General features: G+C 43.0%; 1 protein-coding gene across 1 annotated transcript in view; it reads right to left on the reverse strand.

Annotated features, from left to right (window-relative positions):
* Positions 1-22,098, reverse strand: part of LOC118845606 (probable hydrolase PNKD) — a 29,077-nt gene extending 6,979 nt beyond the window's left edge. The window contains exons 1-5 of the mRNA XM_036753584.1: positions 21,803-22,098; positions 3,556-3,671; positions 3,172-3,284; positions 2,193-2,251; positions 108-200 (exon numbers count right to left, since the gene is read on the reverse strand). Coding sequence (XP_036609479.1) covers positions 108-200; positions 2,193-2,251; positions 3,172-3,284; positions 3,556-3,671; positions 21,803-21,972 — 551 coding nt within the window. The 5' untranslated portion in view covers positions 21,973-22,098. The remainder of the gene's footprint in view (positions 1-107; positions 201-2,192; positions 2,252-3,171; positions 3,285-3,555; positions 3,672-21,802) is intronic.
* Between the last annotated feature and the right edge of the window lie 226 nt (positions 22,099-22,324).

Genomic DNA, 22,324 nt, shown 5'->3' on the forward strand with positions numbered 1-22,324 from the left:
GGACTGTGGCTCTGGGGAGAGGCTAGGACTACAGTTCTTTACAGTCTTGACTTGAGAGAAATTCTTGGAAGAAAGGGAGTTGAAGCGTACCCCAGGAGATTACTTACTGAGTGAGGTGAGCAATGCCATCCTGAGGGTTCCCGTAGACTCGGCATCCTCTATTATGCCGTCTCAATTCCCTGTTGCCCCCGCTGTGGTCCCTATAGTGCATAATGCAAGGCAATGACAGAGAAATCACGGCAGCTTATGCGTGGATTGCATTTTACAATGTTCAAAGCATTTCCATAGGCATCATCTCGTTTGATACTTGCAACCAGTATTTGAGTCAGGAAAAGGATGTGCATTTTAGACAGATTCAAGATTTAAGAAAGAGAAACAGCTCAAACTCTTAAGAATCTTTTTTCTTTTTTCCTCCTCTTTATAAAAAAAATTTTTTTTGAATTTTTTTTCTTTTGATCCAGACCTATGGACCTGTAATTTCATCAGCATGGAGCCTACCTCTCCACGATAAAAACCAGAACTCATTTGTATTTTTATAGCCTTCAATCAGGAGTTCTTAATCTGGTACCTATAAACTTGTTTTTGTTCTTAATATTTTGATAACTGTATTTCTATATGAATCGGTATCCTTTGTAATCTTATGTATTTTTTTATACATATTTTAATAACTGTATTTCCATATGAATTGGTATCCTTTGTAATTTTATGTATTCTATTTTATATATTTATAAATTTATTTTATACACTTTATATATTTTGATAACTATTTCTACATGAATTGGTATCCTTTGTAATCTTACGTATTTTATGCATTTATTTATTTTATTTTATACATTTATTTTATAAATTATACATTTTATTTTATACATTACATAAAATCCTGCATTTGGGAATTGCCTGGGGCTTAAGTGACTTGCCCAGGATAACACAGCTAATATACATCTGAGGCCAGGCTTGGACTCAGGTTTTCCTGACTCCAAAGTCAGCGCTCCATCCACTATCCACATACTGCCGCTCCACAGAGAATTTACCTGGTTAGAATTTATTGACATCAAACAAGGGGCAAGGATGTTTGCCAGTCTTGTCTCAGCTACAGCCACTTAGATCCTTTTTGTCTTGGTTCAGGGTCATGCAACAGCCTGAATAAATTCCCACTAGGACTGGGCCAGCTCAGCTAGGACTGCCCACTGAACTGAGTGGCTCCTGCCCACTGGGACAGGCACTCTTTTGCACTTGGAAAGAAACTGCTGGAACTATTCACTATACAAACACACCACAGGGCCCTCTGAATACACCAACCAGCCAACCAGGCCCAGGGACTAAAAGGTCCCTACCACACTGTCCAGAGAGGTCAGAAAGTGCCCTGAAGATCCAGCACTCTGAATCTCAAAGATTCAAAGGGATCCTAACGCTAGCTAGTGAAGGTCAGCATAGGAACCCAGGGGATCCAGAGAGAGGCCGTGAAGGGCTGATTACCACACCCAAAATGGAAACACGGGATGGAGCCTGGCCCTGGCACAAAGTTCTAATTCTGAAACTAAAGCCCAAGCAATGAGTAGTAAATCAAAGCTTGGTCTTCTGACTCCCAATCCAGGGCAGGCGGGTTGCATTACCCCAGACTGCCTTATGTGGGGAAGGCATACCCATCTCATCCTATAGACTCTTCTCTCACTATCACTGCAGTCTCCCTTTCTCTTGTCTAGCTAGGTGAGGCAGTTAGGTGGCACAGTGGAAAGTGAGCTTGATTTAAAGTCAGGAAGACTTGAGTTCAAATATTTGCCTCAGATAATTATTAGGCAAGTCATCTCATCGGGTTCCATTTTCTTTATCTGTAAAATGGACATAATGGTTGCACCAACCTCCCAGGATTGTTGTGAGGATCAACTAAGAGAATATTTTGTAATGTGCTTGGCAAACCTTAAAGCACTATATGAGTGCTGATTTATTATTATCATTAATTATTATTTTTGTCCTGTACCATTTAAATCATGACCCAAGGAAAGACAAATCATCCCATGCCTTCCCCATCTCAGCTTGATTTCTTTCTCCATCCCGCTGTTGTTTCCAGCCTTTCCTGGCCAATTGTGAGGGTGGTTCACCATTAGCGTTTCACTCCCAAGCCTACAGACCAGAAGTGCATAACTGAGGATGAGGCTTGGCTAGGGATGGACTTCCTGTGTCAGTGCCCTTACCAGTGTTTGTGGGTACAGAGAATGGCAACCAAGGAGACCCCTTCCTTTTCAATGCAGGCCTGAGGGAGAGAAGCAGAGATAGAGAAGTGAGGAGGAGAAAAAAGACAAGGAAAAACAAAGGGAGAGAGCTAAGTAGAGGCATGACAGGAGATGTTCAATCCCTCAACATTATGTGTATGTTGGGGTTAAGGGAGGGGAGAGCTCTTGGAGCAATTATGTGCCAGTCCCATCCCTTACCCTCCCTATTGTCTCATCTCCTCTCCTCATCCTGTCCCTGACTTGAGCTACTTGCTGTTGTTCCTTTTGTAATGCCCACCGACAGCTGAAAAGGAGCCTTACACCACCAAGAGATAATAACAGATAATGTTCTCAAAGATTAAAATAGTATAATATAAAGGTAAGCAACATGATGTACACAGCAGCAACCAGGAGAACAATTACCAGAGATTTAGTAGGGAGAGTGGATAAATTAAGTCTTAGAGTCCTTGATTTGAAATCTCAACCCAGACACTATCTGGGTAACACCAGGAAAGTGTCCTTACCCATTTGGCTTCAGTTCATCCTCTAAAAAATAAGAAGCATGAACCCAACCACTAAGGTTCCTTCCAGCTCTAAGGCTATGATTATTGGACCCTAAGCCACTTCTGACACTAAATAGTTAGATGATTATAGGATCCCATCACCCCATTTTCTTAGCCACCTCTGAACCTAGATAGTTGCCGTAGGCAGAAAAGGATGTGTAGGAGGTGCAGATGACTAGCAGAAGGGTGAAAGGGCTACCATCTTTGGGTGGGGTTAGGCACTAGTGTCTAAGGCAGTGGGCAGAATCCAGATGCTCCCATTCCTCATCCCCAACCCCCCGATCCCCCTCCCAGGGGGCCAATGGCATCCCAAAATGTGAGTAGGCAAGTAGACTAAAATGTTGGGCAAATTCAATAGGGAACCATACACCTGGCCCCATACACTGCTACCTTCTCACCTGGACAGCCCGTGGATCTGAAGGGTCCACAGCTACAGCTAGTTTGGACTGGGTGTCAATGATGAGGTAGCTATAGTTGTCAAGAAGGACTGGAATGGGCAGCACCTTCACTCCTGGAATGATAAAAAGACAGCGCTGAGAGGCAGGAGAAGGAGGAGGACTAGGAGAGGTAGAAATTTCCTCCTCCCCACTGGAGGTGAAGTTTGAAAAGAGTATCAGATATAAGTTCCCTCTATGCAGGGAGGGCTTCATTTTTGTCTTACACCTCATAGGTACTTAAGTAAAGTTTAATCAAATGGAATAGGATTTACATATAGAGGGGTGGCAGGGATAGGGGTGAGGAGGAAGAGGTCAAGGTCAATCCCAAGGTTGGATCTAGCTTACCATTAAAGACTCGTGGCTGGACAGCTGAGTGACCATCGGGATAACGATGTCTTGCCCTCTGAAGTTGTTTTCGGTACAAGAGATAACCCAGCCAGGTGCGTGCATACAGGTTGTACCTGAAGAATCAGGAAAAATGAAACACTTTGTCTTCTTCCTCATGGCTTTCCAACACCAACTCTTTGTTTTAGGCAAGCCAGACTCTTTTTTTGTCCTGTCCCACATGAATGTTCCCCAGCCTCTTTTTGCCACTACAATTCCTTCCAACTGTACCTTCTTAACCCCTCCCATTCTAGTCTCAGGCTTTTATGTGATCTGGCATTTAAAAATATTTTTTCATTTTTTATCTTAATAAACTTAAGAAACATAAACAAATTTGAGCATTTGCGTGTCCAAGGAACAGAATAGGATGCACATGAAACTATGAAGTTATATTATATATATATATATTTAAAGTATATGCTGAATGTAATAAAGTTCTAATATTTAATGCAGTTTTAATATGCTATATTATTGAATATAACAATTCTCTGTGTCCCCTTCTTATCTTCTTTCTCTTTTTCTGGTATTTCGAAAAATGTTGCATTGATGCCATATCATCATCATCATTATCATCATCTTCTTCTTCTACTTCTCCTCTCCTCCTTCTCTTTCTTCTCCTTCTTCATAAATTTGGCAACATTATCACTATTCTCCTTTTCCCCAATCCCTAATTGGCTCAGGGGTCTATGATGAGGGTCATTAATGTAGACTCCTTGTCACCTGAGTAGAAAAGACTTCAAAGCAATTAGAAGCTCCTTTCTGAGGTTTCAGATCAGCAAACCAGCAGCATGGCCAACACCAGGAAGCTGTACTCAACTGAATCAACATTGTAGTCTCTGCTTTCCAGCCACCATCTTGGCTCCGCCCCCTAAACCTTCCTCAACATTATATTCTCAAAGAACATCCTTTCCTTGTTCTGAATGTTCTTCCCCTGCTGTGGCTAAGTAAACCTCCTTTTGTTAACTATGTTAGATGAACTATGAGCGTATCATTTCATTCTAATCTCAGACCTGAGCTATAAACCCAGCCTGAACTAGGCTTGGCCTATTACCCAAGTCTTTTCAGTTGTGTGTCCTGTTCATCATTTCCTACTGAATAATAATATTCATTACATTCATATACCATGGTTTGTTTTGACATTTCCCAACTGATAGGCACTCATTTTGTTTCAAGCTTTTTGATACAACATGTGCATTTCATATAGTTCTAGTATTTAATGCAGTTTTAATATGCTACATTATTGAATATAAAACAATTCTTTGATTGTGTCCCCTTCTGATCTTCCTTCTTCTTTTCTGGTATTTTGAAAAATGTTGCATTGATGCAACATCATCATCACCGTCATCTTCTTTTCCTCTATCCATCTATCTTTTCCCTCTCTCCTTGACCTCCTTGGGGAAGTCCTGTTATTTGTACTTCTACAAATTTCATATATGACGCCTTCACTGAGCTGGAGAATTTCAAAGGTCGTCTCCAACTTTGGCATTTTGAAGTTCCCTCTTTTGCTTTCAAATTTGGGAATTCATTATTGTCATAAATGGAAGATCTTGAGGGAAGGGACTGAGTAGCATGCTTTTCCCCACCATAACTGGCACAGCCTCTTATACGTAACTGGTAGTCAATAATCATTCATTAAATGGCTGTATCTAGTCATCCTGGGTGCCGTTAATAAAAAGTAAAAGGCCACAGGGAACATGAGTCAAAAGGAAGAGCTGAGATATACGAAGAATAGAGTTAAAGGGAAGAGGAAAGGAGTGTAGATGATTCCATCTGGAGAAGTGAGGAACAGGCTCACCAGGAGGGAAGTGCTACTACTATCTCCATCTTGCAGATGAGGAAAATGAGGCAGATGGAAGTTAAGTGACTTGCTTGGGATCACACAGTGGCTGAGGTTAGACTCAGATCTTCCTAACTCCAGGCCCAGCACTTTATCTACTGTGGTATGTGCACTTGTATGGTAGAGCTGGGAGAGAAGGGATCATGATGAGTCAATGGAAATCGGACAGAGGAACTCAAAAGTATGGAATAGCTAAGTGCAGTTTTGTTTATTATCCAGGACAGGAAGCCTACTCTGCTTCTTCCTTCCCCTCTTTCCATATGGTCCTCTCATAGTTGAAATCACAGTATATTAGAGCCAAAGGGATCTTACACCTTGTGTTCATTGTACATTTCACTATCTCATACCCCTTTTTAAAAAAGGTGCTTCTTTAAAGGGCCTATGTGCACAAAAATATTGATAGCTCTTTCTGTAGAGTCGAAGAATTGGAAACTAAGAGGGTTCCCATCAATTGGGGAATGGCTAAACAAAATAAGGTACAGAATACCATTGTTATGGAAGAAATGAAGAAAGAAATGATTTCAGAGAAACCTTGGGAAATGTGTAAGAACTGATACAGAGTAAAGTTAGCAGAACCAGGAGAATGATTTCTTTCTACTATAACATTGTAAAAATGAATAGTTTGGAAAGACTGAAGAATGGGGATCAATTCAAGGAGCAACCAAAATTCTAGGAGACCACTGATGAAGCATGCTACCCAGCTCTTCTTGATAAAGAGGTGATGGACTCAAGATGCAGAGCAAGGCACATTTTTGGACATGGGCAATATGGGAATTTGTTTTCTTTAACTATGCTTATTTGTTGCCTGAATTTCTTTTTCTTTCTTTCTTTCTTTCTTTCTTTCTTTCCTTCTTCCTTCCTTTTTCTGCCTTCCTTTCTTCTCTCCCTCTCTCTCTCTCTCTCTCTCTCTCTCTCTCTCTCTCTTTCTCTCTCTTTCAGGAGGAGAGAGTGAGAAAAAAATAAATGCTTAATAAGTGAAAAAATATTTAATTAAAAAAAATTCTTCCTTATTCCTAACCACCTCACTTTCTCCTATCATTTCATAGAATCACAGTTTAAAAGCTACCTTAGAGGTTCAGTCTATTCACTTTCCTTACAGATGAGAAAAGTGAGACCCAGAGACTGATTTGTCCAAGGTCATAGGTGCATTAAGTGGCAGAGTTTGGATTTGACCCCAAGACCTTTGACTCGGCCCTCTGATTCATTCCTTCCCTGCCCCATCTTCCCCATGTAGAGATGAATTATAACTAACCCCTGTACAATATACCATAATACTAGTACAACTGACCTCTGTACAGTAAATCACACCCTGTCTGACCTTTGCTTTTCCAGACTCAGTCACTTTTCCCATTTCCTTACTGCTCTATCACCTTTATGTTTCAGTTGTTCCCTGAAACTCCTGTTCATCTGATCCAGATCCTTAACTTTTTAACATTCCAGATCCTTTAACTTTTTAGAGATAACTGATTCTCCCCACTGGTGGCAGAGGCTGGATGGAACCCAGGTGTCCTAACTCCTATCCCACTCTTCATTTCATTATTCCTCTCTACCCAAGCAGACTAATCTGGGTGGTTAGCTAAGCGGGTCAGAGACTCTGGTAGCTGGAGAGAGCTATGTATTCTCCCCTATTCTCTCCCCTGGAAACTTCCCTCACCCTGGAGGTCACAACTTAACCCCTATATCAAGGGAAGCTAGACACCAAAGATTCCTGGATGGTCCATTTCTCTTCTTTGAAGGGTTGGGGAAGTAGACAGATGAGTAAGGATAGAGTAAAGCAAAGAATATCTCTGAAAGAGGAAGCTAAATAGGTTAGAATAGGGACAGTCTTAGCATCAGAGAGCAACTGGGCAGGAATGAAGCAATTTGAGCTCCCAACTCTCCACCCTCTAAGATTGCATCGAGACATTGCTGCCCCATACAATGGGTCTTTTATTCCTCTCTCCTACTACCAGGCACCAGATGTCTGGGGTTTCCTCCCTAAGGAGAAGAGAAGCTAGATGCCTGGATCTTAGGCTTGGTCACTCCTCTCAGGTCTCAGTTTCCCTCTTCAGAAAATAAAAAGGTTTCCCTTGTCCCCAAAAGCAGCCTAAGGCCAGGGACATTGAATGATCCCCAAGGTGACATTGCATCAGATGTAAGGTTGAAATTCACAATACGGTGTTTCGTTACTTGGTCCCTGAACTGGAGGGCAGACGTGGAATTCCAGAAGTTTGGGTTCTGTGTCTATAACTAAAGTGTAGTCCTTAGGACTCAGGCATCCAGCTTGCAACCAAATTTATTCAACTGACATTTTTTAGTGGAGGGAAAAAAGCATGGCCTAGCCAAGATTTTTAGCAAAAGAAAGCATTTTTCCTAATTAGTCAGGAACTAGTTACTCACTCGGTCAGCAAGCATTTATATGTTTATTGTGGGTCAGTTGCTGAGGCTATGAAGAAAGGCAAACACAGTTCCTGCCCTCAAGTTCACTTTCTAAAGGGGTAGGGGTGTGTGTGTGTGTGTGTGTGTGTGTGTGTGTGTGTCTGTGTGTGTCTGTGTGTGTCTGTGTGTGTGTAGGGGCAGTTAAGTAATGTAGTGGATAAAGCCTTCAACCCAGAATCAAGGAGTTCAAGACTGGAGTTCAAATCATGCCTCAGGCACTTATTAGCTGAGTGACCCTGGACAAGTCATTAAGCTGTCTGCCTCAGTTTCCTCTGCTGTAAAATTGGGATAATAAAAATAGCACCTACCTCTAAGGGTTGTTGTGAGGATTAAATGAGACAATACCTGTCTCAGTTTCCTCATCTTGTTGTTGTTGTGTTTGTCCTTTGTTCTTGAAGAGGACCATGACATCAGGGAGCTGATGACATGACTTGCAGTTGACTTTGATTTGAGTGAGGGAGGGCTGTGCAAGGTCATCAGCCTCACTTTCTCCTCCAGAGCCATCTGGGGCCAGTGAACTGATATTCATCAGGAAGACTGGAGATGACCCAGGATGCAATGGGGAACCCTGGCCCTTTTAGGCTAAGGCCTTTTCAGGTACTCACTTAGAGTGAGGTAAAGCCCATCCAGTGAATAGGCCTCTTTAAGAAGTGAGTCAAGGGATGGCCCCTTTAATTAGAAAAAAAAACAAGCTGGGAGGGGAAAGACCCTCAGGGTTGCTATTCCAAAGAGAAAGTTACCATTGGCATTGACTCTAAAACAGGAGGGCCCAAAACACAGCCATTAAGTGGAGCCTTGGCAGGGACCTATTCTGGTCCAATCTATGAGCTTCAGAGTGAATTGGGAGATGAAAGAGAGAAAGAAAGAAAGAAAGAAAGAAAGAAAGAAAGAAAGGAAGGAAGGAAGGAAGGAAGGAAGGAAGGAAGGAAGGAAGGAAGGAAGGAAGAAAGAAAGAAAGAAAGAAAGAAAGAAAGAAAGAAAGAAAGAAAGAAAGAAAGAAAGAAAGAAAGAAAGAAAGAAAGAAAGAAAGAAAGAAAGAAATATCTAGCTAGAAAACCCCATCTATAAATGAAGATAATAATAACCTCCCCTCCCAGGGTTGTTGTGAAGAAGATAAAGTTGAGATAATACTTGTAAAATGCCTAGCACAGTGCTTGGCACATAGTAGGTGCTTAATAAGTGCTTGTTAAAATTAAAAATTTAAACTATGGATATAGAAGATATATCCAGAGTCGAGGAAAGGTAATCTTAGTGGGAAGGCACCAAAAAGACCCACCTGAAATATATATGGCTATTTGGCCAAGCTGCGAACAATGGCTGGGTTCATCTGCCTCTGTGAAAGCATACTCACTCTCTTTCATGAAACAGCTAAAATTGAAGCTAAGAGCCTATGTCAAGTGGTGCAAGTCTAGAGTCAGATTTGAGATGAGCTTTGACTGAATATACTCCAATTTAAGGTCATTCCATGGCCTTCAACAAGCACTGATTAAGTACTTACTCATAGGAGGTGAAGGTACTTAGCACAAGGTAGATAGCTTACCACCACATCAGGGAAAAGACCTGTGTTCAAATCTCTGGGCAACTCTAGGCAAGTACCTTTTAGTGGCCCAGGTATCTTTTTGACACTGTTAAGTTGCATAAAATTTATAAACCCAAGTTGGTAGAGGGAGTTTCTTCATTGAGAACTCTATCTATCAGGCATCTAACTTCAGGCCAAATGTATTCATTTTTAAAAATTTTATTTTAATTTATATTTATGCTATATTATAAATATATTTATTTATTCTTGTATTTATATAATAAAATTATTGTGGGTTTTGTGGTTTGTTTGAAAAAAAGCATGACCCAGCACTGTGCTAGGCTCAGGGTACACAAAAATCAAAAGAAAAAGTCCTTGCCTTCAAACTCTTTCTACTGGAAAGATGTAACTTATATATGGATAAGTAAATACAAGGTACTGTAATTTGAGGACAGAGATGGGGGTGGGGACCCACAGTAATCAGGGAAGGCTTTAGGAGAGGTAGAATCCAGATGACCCTCGAAAGAAGATAAGAATTCTGAAATAGAGAGGAAGGAGTGCCTTCCAGGCATAAGGAACCAGTTTGGACCAATACTTGGAGAAACTTAATAGAAAATGGAATGTGGGAAATAGCTAATAGGTCGTTTTAGTTGGAACACAAGATACCTGAAGGGGAGTTATGTGAGATACCATTGGAAAGTTGCATTGGAATGAAATTGTAGAAGGCTTTAGCTGCCAAACCCAGGAGGTCCTATTTCATCATGGATTCAATAGAGAGCCACCAAAGACTTTTGAAGGGGATTGTGACATGGGGAGTGACATGGTCAACTCTGTGCCTTAGGAAGATCATCTTGGTAGCTAGGTGGAAGATGGTGCATGGAGATAAGGACAAGACAATCACAAGGCTATGACGATAGTCCAGGAAAAAAGTAACTAGGGTTTGAGATGGGGCGGGGGTGGGGTGGGGTGGGAAGGGTGGCTGTGTGCATGGAGAGAAGGGGACCAGATTTTATGGAAGTAGACTTGGTAAGCCTAAACTATGGAGTGGATTTGGGAGGTGAGGGAAAGAATAAAGAATGGCTCCATGTTAAGAACTAAAAGAGTGGGAAAATATGGAGGAGAAGCTTGTGAGTTTTACTTTGGATATGTTGAGTTTGAGATGCCCAGAGGACCTTCAGGTGAAAATGACCAACAGGCAATTGGAGGTCAGTAGAAAGATTGGGGTTGGATAAGGAGACACAAAGTCATTCAAAAGCAAAATAGGTTATTTTGGAATGGGGTTTACTCATCACTGGAATTCTTCACACAAAGGCTGGATGGCCATTTGTCAGGTATATTTGTTGACAGGGCTTTTGTTTAGGTGTAGATTTCCCCAGTAGATGACTAGATAAGATTCCTTCCAAGTCTGAGATCCTGTGATTTGGGAGGCATCAGCCTGGGAATAAGGGGATCCATGGGGACAAATGATCACTAAAGAGGAGAGAGAATAGAGGAAGATAAGAAGGGCCAAGCCAAAGAGCCTTAGGGGAAAAAAGATCAATGATGATCCAGCAAAAGAAACAGGAAGAACAGTGGACAGGGAGGAAGACAACCAGGCAAGAGAAGGGGGATAGAGAGTCAAAGGAAAGGGATAGAGAATCCAAGAGGAGAGAGTGGTCCACAGCATCACAAACAGAGAGAGGTCCAGGAGGATGACAACTGGAAAAAGGCCACTGGATTTGACAAAGATGGCGAGTAAACTGTGAGAACAGTGCCAGTAAAATATAAGAGATAGCCCTTTCGCCTCTGTGTCCACCACCCGCTGCTACTCCCACTGTGTCCGCCGGGAGAGGAAGAAAATATAAAGGATGGAATGTAGACTGAGAGGAATTGATTCCATAGTTCTCTAGAATAGTTTGGTCTATTAAACACAAGTGTTCTCAACTGACTTGAACATAACTGATGATGAGGACCAAGCAGATAACTGTGCACTTTTATGCCAATAAAGTCGATGAAACTGAATCTTTTGCCTTTGTATTAGATGTATAAAGAATTTGTTCGGGGGTGGAGCCAAGATGGCAGCTGGAAAGCAGGGACTTGTGTGAGCTTCCTGCCAGGTCCCTCCAAAAGCCTATAAAAAATGTCTCTGAACAAATTCTAGAATTGCAGAACCCATGAAATACCAAGGAAAGCAGGGCTCCAGCCCAGGAAAGCCTGGATGGTCTTGGGGAAGGGTCTATCACACGAAGCTGGGAGTGGAGTAGAGCAGAGCCCAGTGTGAGCCGAGCCTGGACCACCCAGATGGGGAGCTGGGCGGAACAGACCCTAGTGCCCTGAATCAGTGAGCTGTGGCAGTTACCAGACTTCTCAGCAAACACCAAAGACAACAGAGAAGGTTAGTGGGAAAAGATGCGGAGAGAGCGAAAGGAGTTCGTGGTTTGGCCACTGCCCCAGGGGCAGCAGAGGTGGTGCAGCTCTCAAGACAGAACTAGAGCTGCAGTTGCTTCTGGCCCCAGGCCCACCTGGTGGGAGGAATTAAGTGGCAGATCAGAGCTGGAGTACAGAGCCTGCTTAAGATCTGAGTTGCAGTCCAGATTGACGGTTCTTCCGGGAGGAGGAACACTGGTGTGGCAGAGCTTTCTGTGTAGAAATAGCTCTGAAAACAACAGTGCAGCCCCTCAAAGTTGGGACAAAGTACTCTCTACTCTATAAGCAGTCATACCCCCCATGAAAAAACTCAAGGGTCAAGTATTTGGCTGGGAACATGGCCAGGCAGCAAAAACGGACTCAGATTCAGACTCAGACTTTGGAATCTTTCTTTGGTGACAAAGAAGACCAAAACATACAGCCAGAAGAAGTCAACAAAGTCAAAGAGCCTACATCAAAAGCCTCCAAGAAAAACATGAACTGATCTCAGGCCATGGAAGAGCTCAAAAAGGATTTGGAAAAGCAAGTTAGAGAAGTAGAAGAATTTGTTCCCACAAAGTATTTTAATAAATTCATTTACGGATGTGATGTCAGGAGGGGATTTTCTTTTCAATCTCAAATATTAGCCACAAGTACCATAACCTTAACGTGCTTTATACCTAAAATTTGTGTTTCCCAACCCTCTACCCACAGGTGGACTCTAATTCAACTCGGCATGTTTCTGTAAGCCATTCATAATGCTTTCTTACATTTTAACAAATGGGTTGGAAGAAGTATAATGAACATCTTTATATTGGAAAAAGTCACATAGGATGTACAGGCTACCTCCTACCTCCTACCTCTTGCCTCCTACCTCCTACCGAGAGACAGGAAGCTACTCGGGCAGATTATGCTATATGTTGTCAGATTAGGGCACTGTACAAGACATTTTTGATCAGCTGTTTTTCTATGTCATAAGATAGTATTCAATTTGGTGAAGAAGGGTTGAAATGACTTATGTAAAGGTTAAATGCATTAATAAAACATTAAAATGAAAAAGAAATGATAGATTATTCTCCAAGTCACAGGAACATAGACTTGGAACTGAAAAACCTTAGAGGGCATCTAGTCCAATCTCCTTTCACAGATGAGGAAACTGAGGCCCAGAGGAAAATTACTTACCCAAGGTCAATTAAATGGCACAGTCTAGATTTGACCATAGGTCCTGTGACTCTAAATTCAGCATTCCTTCCACTTTACCGTGCTGTATGTTCCCTTTATAACTCAGTTTGGCTGCTTTTCCTAAATTCCATTCTCTATTTCTTAAGTATGGAAAAGGAACATATGCTTCTTAAGGTCAGGGACTATTTTTCATTTTGTTTTTAAACATAACAAATACATAATAAATGGATTAGCCAGTCCAGCTGCTGTAGAGAAAATTCTTGGTGAGGTACAAACTGTCCTAGCTAATCTTTGAGGTCCTTTCCAACTCAGATTCTACTTTAAAAAATTCCTATTTGTAAATAGCTAATGGGTTCTTGTTTTCAGTTTACCACTATCCTCAATAAAAAAAAAACACACATGAACTCATTCATAGATGTCAGATCATAAGATCCAGCCAATGTTGAAAAAACTTGAATTCCTCTGCTCCAAGGGGAGGCCCTGTCCTCTTTCTAGCTCAATTTCTTCATTCTCTAAAATGAGAGGGAACCAGGCCCTGGAAAGTTGGGAGGACCTGAGGCATAATGGTTGATTATGGGTCTAAGTGGGCAAACAAGTTTCCTAATTAAGCCCCCAGAACATGGGCTTAGAGTAAGAGAGAACTCTATGCTGGGAGGCAGTCAATGAAGGTGAGAAAACCTACTGGTTGCCCTGAAGCCACTGCCCTCTCCCCACCACAACCAGCCAGACACCCAGGATATGGGATGGGAAGTCAACCATGACACCATTCCATGCAATGAAGAACACAGAGTGCAAAGTGTCTGCTTGTCAATGATGCCCATGAAGTATACAAGTTCAATGGGAGCCAGAAAACAGACTCAGAGAGTCAGATGAAGAGAACTAGAAATATTTCCTCTATCACTTTTCCTAGACCTTAACTCAAAACACCAACATACACAACTGAGTGAGCTTTCCTCCTCCAACCCTCTCAATAGATGTGACCATCCAGTGGCACAGATAAGACTTTATGGTCCCAAGTACCTACATCCCTTGAGCCAGCTTTAGGGCTAACTTGAGGCAAAGAACAGCGGTTTCCTTCTTTTGGAGAAGCTGGAAGAAAAGGAGGAAACAGATGTGGAGTGTCAGCTCAAACTAGCTGACCAATCAATCTCTCTCTCTCTCTCTCTCTCTCTCTCTCTCTCTTTTTCTGTGTGTGTATGTGTCTGTCTCTGTCTCTCTCCTTCTCTTCCCTTCTTCTCTCTTTATATCTCATAAACCCTCAAGTCAAAAACAACTAGTTTTCCCAATTATGGAGCTTCATAAATACTTCTTTCACTGCCTGCTAGGCCTCACTTTCAACTCCACACTCAGGCTAGGAAAGTCCCAGTGGTCAGTGGGGCCTCAGATCAACTCTGGTCTGCTTTGCTTCCTCATTCCCTCACCCCTTCCTAGCTATCCTACTCATCATATGTCAGGTTTTAGGAACAAATGAACTTTGGAGGGTTAGTAGTATGCTTTTTCCTCTTTTACCTAGGATACCAAATATAGAAATCTTCTACAGGGCTGAGGGACTGAGGAAGGACAGTCCAAAGAGATGTAGGGGAGAGAACTAGCCTTAATCTTGGTGATAAGTTCCAACATTAAACTAGTGCCTTAGTTGGTCCTGGCTACTTTAAAAAAAAAAGAGGCTAATTCTTGTTAAGAGCTAGTAAGATGTGAGAAAGGAAATTGTAGTATGTGGTATTGGGTTCTCGTCATGGTGAGAAAATAAGGTGAGAAGGTACCAAAGAAAAGATAGAATGATAACTATGAAGCTGAAGACAGATAAAACATTTCTCAAGGGGAGCTACTAGCAAGAAGGGCAAAAGGCTGTAGATGTCATTTCCAGAAAGTACAGAAAGCAGGGAAAATTTAGCAGTGATTTGCATAAAACACAAATTGGGTACAAATATCAACTGTTTTATATAGTACAGGCTGGTCCTTTAAAGGGGGCAGGGTGGCCATTTTTCTCCTTGCTGCCTGAGGTATAAAAAGGCTCAGCACAGGGGTAACTGGTGTCAGAAAATTCATTTTATCTCTTTCTTCCTTCTCTCTCTCTTTCTCTCTCTCCCCTCCTCCTCTTCTTCCTCCTCCTCCTCCTCTTCCCTTCATTTCTCTCTCTATCTCCCAATCCTCAAACTGAAAACAACTTGTTTCCCTGGAGCTTCCTAAATACTTCTTTCACGGCCTGCTAGGCCTCACTTTCAACTCCACACTCAGGCTAGGAAAGTTTTCCTGGTTATTTGCTATGTTGATTCTGCAGGACAAACTGGGTAGTGTTTTATTTTAACCTTGTATCCTTTTGGTTTCTTTTAATCTCTGATTTAGTAAAGTGGTTTTTAGTTGGAATTTTATTTTCTACAAGTGCTTCATTGTATTTTAACTCTTGAGCCTGAATCATTAGGCTGGGTTCACTTAGGCCTGGTCTAGAATACCGATGTTTATTTTTCTGCCACAGCCATTATCTATGCCCCAGAGACAGGGTGATATCCCTCCCAGGAGAGAGTGCATACAAAAATCTCAAGGAAGGACTCTTTAAAAACTTCCTAGAAATTACAGCTGTCCAAAAGTGGAATGAGTTACTTAGGGAGGTAGTAAAAATAGAATAAAGGCTCTGGGGTCACTGGTCAGGTATGTTGTAAAGAAGATTTTCTTTGGGCATGGGTTATCCTGGATGGTTTCTGAGTTTCCTTCCACTCTATCATTCTGTGATTCCATAATGAGAAAGTTAAAGAAACAAGAGATGAAGTTTCCTGGAGTCTTGTGTGCCCTTAGGGGGTGAGAAGAAAGATGGAGGAAGGAGATCAGAATGTGACCACAGCCAGGAAAAGGGCAAGAAATAAGAATGCAGGTTACTTTAGGTTGTGACTGTGTTGTTCTTAGACTTCCCTGAGAAGGTGCTTTATTTCAATGAGGAATGTGTTTGAAAGTTATTAATTAAATTTCTTTGTGCCCTAGGAGTAATGGAAGGAATAAATAAATTGTATTTAGGTGAAAAAAAAAGAAAAAGAAATAAGAATGCAGGGGTTCTGCATTGTTTCTTCTTTCTCCTTGGGAAATGGGACTGTTCCAAACTAAGTGCTTCAGACGGTGGTGAGGATCCAGGCCTTTTGAAAGTATGGGCAGGTAGGTGGTAAAGTGGATAGAGCTCTGGGCCTGGAGTCAGGGACATCGGAGTTCAAATCCAGCCTCAGATACTTACTAGCTGTGTGACCCTGGGCAAGATATATCACCCTGTTTGTCTCAGTTTCCTCATCTGTAAAATGAGCTGGAGAAGGAAATAGTAAATCACTCCAGTGTTTTCCCCAACAAAACCCTGAATGGGGTCATGAATTGTCAGATACGACTGAAATGACTAACTAACAACAATATCCTTAGGAAAGAGATGGATATGGAAGGCTGGTGGGAAGAGAGAGAAAGGGAGACAAATACACAGAAAGAGATGAAAGCTGGAGAGACGGAAAGACCATGTCTTCATAGAAAAGTCCCAGATTCCTTACAATCAATGAATTCTGGAGAAGACTCTTTTAGTGTCTTCATCCCTGCTTATACAGTAGATCATCCATCCAACCACCCAACAAAGTTGGCTTTTCCCCTCACAATTCACTATTATTTATTTATTTATTTGCTTTTTGCCCAAGGTCACACAGCTAGTAAGTGGGTCAAGTGTCTGAGGCCAGATTTGAACTCAGGTCTTCCTGACTCCAGGGCCGGTGCTCTACTCACTGCGCCACCTAGCTGCCCCTACGATTCACTATTATTAACTACAGACTATGAGTCCAGCACTGGACTAGGTTGATGGGTGGATACAGAAAAAAAGAATCAGTCTCACTCTTTATTCCTAATAATAATAATCCCTAAAATTTATATAATGCTTTACAAAGTAGTATGATGACAAACATCTATCTCCAAATTACAGATGAGGAAACTGAGGCTTAAACAGTCTCAAAGCAAGGACTAAGGTAAGGGTTCTTAGCCTGGGATCCATGACCTATATATATATATATGTATGTATGTATGTATGTACGTATATACATATATGCATAAGTAACTGTATTTCAATACAACTGGTTTCCTTTGTAATCCTTTGTCTTTTCTTTTATGCATCTGGAAATATTATTCTGAAAAAAGGAGTCCATCAACTTTACCATCCTGCCAAGGGGGTCATGACATAAAGAAGTTTAAGAACCTTTGAATCAAAGGTAGAACCCAGAACCTTTCCATTATGTCACACTATCTTGGCCGTTGGAGGTGTGGAGTTTTGTGGCACCTTACCACTAGATTAGGATGGATAGGAGACTCCATATATATATATATGAAAACATAGCATGATCCCTCCCTTATTCTTAAAGGGGGAAGGAGACTATGGTTATGGAACACAACATATACTGTCAGATGTAACTGATGCATTCATTGGTTTTCCTGAACTGCTTTTTCCCTTTCTTTATTCTTTGTAATTTTGTTATATTCATTCTTCTCTTCGAGAATGAAGGACAAGCAACAACAATTATTTGTTATATTGGATGGTTTGCTGTATTGAGAAATGACATTTTCAGAAATGAATGTGAGATTCAAAAAAAGTTGTTAATAATTTGTTTTTGTTTAAAAGCATAGGATGCTGGATTATTGGCAACTCCCTCTAATTCCTTCCATCCTTCCCCACTTCACTTTCTAGTTGAAATCAAGACAGTTATTCTTATCAAATCCAGATAGTGAGTTGCCTTTTGCAAGATGTGTGACAGAGTCAGTAGTCTCTTTGTGTGCAGGATGCAGAAGTCAGAGGGTAGCAGGAAGGCAAATTCACGAAATGAGAAAGAACTCAGAGTGTCTCCTATTAGATAAATAATAAACCCTGCTTGATTCTGTTGACACAATGTAGTCCTGGGGGTGGGTATCTACCCAAATTCTCAGTCTTGCTGGAAACTCTCAATTCAACTGAATTTCACAAACTTTTGTCGTATAATTTAGAGGCAGAAGGGACGTTAGAGATCATTTAGTCCAATTCAGATGAGAAAATGGAGGCGTGTAGTTGATTGACTTTCCCAAGGTCACTCAGGTAATAATCAATCAAGACCAAAAATCAGATCCTAACCCAAATCCAATATTCTTTCCATTCCACCATATTGTCTTCTTGCGTATTTATTAAAGTGTTACCACTTACAGAATACTGTTAGGCTTTGGGGAAGATAGGAGATTTAGCTAAGACAAGGCCTAGACTCGAGGAGCTTACCAGCTAGTAGAAAGGCCAAGACATGAACAGAGACAGCAGCAATATGAAATAATCATACCACTATGAACCTGACTGGTTGTGAGTTCATGGGACATGGAAAGTTAGCTGTCTCTCTACAGAAGAAGAGCCTCTTCTGACCATGTTTGTAGAGGATATAATTTTCCCTTTACCTTCCACAGAGAAAGCCAAAAGGGGAAACTGAGTCATGAGCAGGGCCTATAGGAGAGACACTTGTTAGTCTTCCCTACTTTGTCCCCTTGAGGATGGTGCTTAGCTTATACTACATATGCATGGATCAAATGAGATATTTGTAAAATACCTAGCACGCTGTGTGCACGTAGGTGCTTAATAATTGCTCGTACCTTTCTGTTCCTTTTACTTGTGTATGGCTCAATCATAAATTCCTTGAGGGTAGAAAACATGTTGTTTATCTTTGTATTTCTCCCTGCCTCTCCCCACCCCCACCTTCCACACCTCAATCAGGCAGCTAGCACAATTGCTTAATGAATGACGGCAGAGACTGGAGAGGAGGTAGGGTTGGCACAAGGTAGGAGGGGGGATGGGCACTCCTTAGTAGAAATTTAGCAAGTACCTAAGCAAACGAGCATTATTAAGCACCTACTATGTGCACACACTGTGCTAAGCTCTGGGGGATACGAAGAAAGACAAAAACAGTCCCTGCTCTCAAGACACTCACAGTATAATGGGGGAGACAATGCAAAAACAACTATGTACAAACCAGATATAAATAAGATAATTTGGTGATCATTTCAAAGGGAAGGTACTGGTAATAAGGCAGATCAGGAAAGATGAGGCTGGGTAAGAAATGTCGTCTCTGAACCACACTGCAAAATGGCTGAGACTCTACACAGGTCTCCTAGCCCATCTCTCCACTTCCCAGGCAAACAAACACTTCTCCTTTATGCCATCTCCTCAACTCCTCCCTGCCCCACCACCTTCAAAGGCTGCTTCTCCTCTAGGTCTATGCTTCCCTTTTCTACCTTCTGTCACTCAGTTTCCCCAATACCAGGTCCAGGTTTCCAGTGGCCCGCCCCCATCTCCTGTGCTCCTTCCTGCTGGAATCCCCAGCCTCTAGGGTCCCTTTGTGTTCTCTCCTGCATCCTTCCTGCCTAAGTGGGCCCCCCTCCATAGCACAAGCACCTGCCTATTTCCTAGATGTTTCCTGCCAGCACCACTCAGAACCAGCAGCTCCTCCCATGTTTCCAGCTCCACCCATGGTTCTAGTCGTGATTGCCGAAGACCTCTGTTTGGGAGTTTACAACCTAGGCACCCTGTTCTGCTCAGAGCATTTGGCAATATGTGCACCAAGACAATTATGAAACCCAGAATCAGGAAGGTCCACAGAAATTTGGAGTCCACTGACTTTGCTGCAATACCAAGTAATTCTAGAATGCCCAAGACTTCAGAATTCTGATTTGGGGGATGTTAAAAATTCTGCCATCACAAGTCTCATTTCAAGTCCCTCAAATCATTTGCATGTTTTCTAATTCATGAGTGTTGGGAGTTAGAAAGAAGTCTTGGACCCCCCAAGTATAAATGTGAAATTTTGATGCCAAAAGGAGAAAGAGTTTTTTAAATGGAAATCAGGGCAAGAGGGGGTGGGGAAGAGAAGAAAAAGGAAGAAAAAGATACACACACACACACACACACACACACACACACACACACACACACACACGCAATGTTTGTAAATGTTTTTTATAGAGCTAAAGTTTATTATTTTGATACATGGAACCTCAGTATATTCATAAAATTATCACATGTAGTATATTTAGAAATGTGAATAATATGGGGAAAACCTGGAAAAGAATCATAAAAAACTATCTTTCCCCCATTTTTCCTCTGAATTTTCACATCTATTTATCTCTTAGCTCAACAGTTGATTGAGTTGGAGATACTGTGGCTCAAGCCAAATACATGGGATAGTAAAGAGTGGTAGAATAACAGGGTACTGCTTTTGGAATCAGAAGGAAATGGGTTCAAATCCTGCCTCAGATATTAGCTACGTCACTTAGTCTGTATCCTCATCTGAAGACTGAGGCTAACAATAAAACCGACCTCACAGGGTTGCTGCAAGAATCAAATGGCATAATGTCTGTATAAAATGTATTTTATGGAGTGCTATATGGGCAACTATAATGAAGAGGCATCTAGATCGGATGGCTTGAGAAATCAAGCAGAGCACTGGAAGATATTACACAAACATACCTTCTCAGCTTATCCCCAGCACCCCATAATTCTGAGGTTTCTGCCCAAGAGTTGGAATCCCTGGTTTCTATTTTGTTTTGTGCCATGGATGTATTTAATACTCTTTCTCTCCCCACCCCACCCCACCCCACCCCCATTGCAGGAGGGCAGGGAGTGAAGGGAGGAAGAGAAAGAAAGACCTTAATTGCTTAGAAGAGCAATTACTAGAGATCTACTAGTTCCCTGGTCTTTTCTTCCAACTCAGCCTTTCCCTTGGATGGGGGAGGGGAAGAGGATGGGATGGGGAGGGCAGGGGTCTGGCTAAGAGATCCCTCTGCATCACAGGGAGAAAGGAAAAGAGAGTCTTCCATCAAGGGGTTGACCCACAGTGTTTAGAAGTCTTGTGACAAAACAAGAAATGAGGGGTCTGGTAAAGTGAAATTAGGTTGTCATTTGCGACAGATCCCACAATCTTTGGGATTTTTTTTTGTCTCTCTCAGTGACCACAGACAAACATCAGAAAAGCTGGGGGAAAAAAGGTATATGTCACTTAGCCTATTCGTCTGAGAGAGAAAGCCAGGGCCTGGGACTAAATAGGATTCACACAGTCTCTTTTCCCTCAATGATGGGAGAAAAGAACAGGTCCTGAACCTTCTAATTAGCGGGACTCAGGCCTTACCACTGTCTGGAGCCTGGCAATTCCCCCCTCTCCCTCACCTATAAGCTCATCACCTCTCCATTCTAGCAACTCCTCCCCTCGAGCCAGTGCCCCCTTCTCCTGCTTCTCCAGTGACTGTCCTCCCTGCCCCCAATAACTGTACCGACCCCCTTCCCAAGCCCTCCAGTGCCATCCTCCTTACAGGCTTCCCCAGTTTCTGTTCCACCCCTCCTCCAGCTACCTCACTCCTACCTACCCCCCCTCTCTCCCCAACCCACTACCCCTGCTCTGTCTCCCTTACCCTACCCGGCTTCCCTACTCTCTGTCCCCCTTTTTCCACCTGCCTCTGTCTCCCCCCTCCCCTTCCTTCCTTGCCCTGCTCCCCCGTCTCTTCCAATTCCTCCCCTAGATCCTCTGCCTCTGCCACTCCAGTCTTTGCTTTCTCCTCTTCTTGATTCTCCGGTCTTCCTGGTCTCTGCCCCCCCCCATTTCTGTCATCCCTCTGGTGGATTCTACAGTGTGCCCCCCAGGTTCCCCATCTCTGCCTTCACCTCTTCTGCATCAGCCAGTCTCTGCTCCCCGCCTCCCCCATCTCTGCCATCCCCTCTCCGGTTCCCGCAGTCTGTCTCTCCCAGCCCCGCCCCCCCAGTCTCATCCCCCTTAGCCGTTCTCGTTCTCGCCAGGCCCAGTCTCCCTTCCTCCAACTCCCAGCCCCCTCCCCAACTCTCATCCACGTCCGCGCAGCACACTGACCCGATCCGAAAAAGCAACCTCTCGCTGCGGGCCATGATCAGGCCGGGGATGCCCCAGCGGGGTCGACCGCAGCGGGTCCGGGTGAACAAGAGCAGGAGGAGGACGAGAAAGACTAGCCCGCAGCAGGCGAGCGGGTACAACGACGTGGCTGGGCAGCCCAGCAGGGCCATGCTGGGGGCCGGCTCTGCTGGGGACCCGGGAGGGAGGGCCGTGGGCGGGGCGCTGCTAGGCTACAGCCCGCCCTGGGCCCCCACACAGTGGACCACAGGGGCCGGCCCCGCCCCTAGCCTTGACCTAGAGATTCTAGCCCCGCCCCCTCCATTGAAGTTAGGGCCAAGCTCCTCCCCTTGCTTGCTGCCCCTTCCCACCAGAGAGGGGCACTGACAGGTTTTTAAGCCAGCCGGAGTCTTTTGAACGCAGCAGCAGTGGGCGGGGTTGTGACTTTGCCCCTAGCCGGGGAAGGTCTGAGAAATGGAGGGGAGGGGGTTTGGAGAAAGAGGTAGGGGAGTGGGACCTACACCT

This window comes from Trichosurus vulpecula, chromosome 4 (assembly GCF_011100635.1).
Source record: "Trichosurus vulpecula isolate mTriVul1 chromosome 4, mTriVul1.pri, whole genome shotgun sequence".
NCBI classification, from domain to species: Eukaryota; Metazoa; Chordata; class Mammalia; order Diprotodontia; family Phalangeridae; genus Trichosurus; species Trichosurus vulpecula.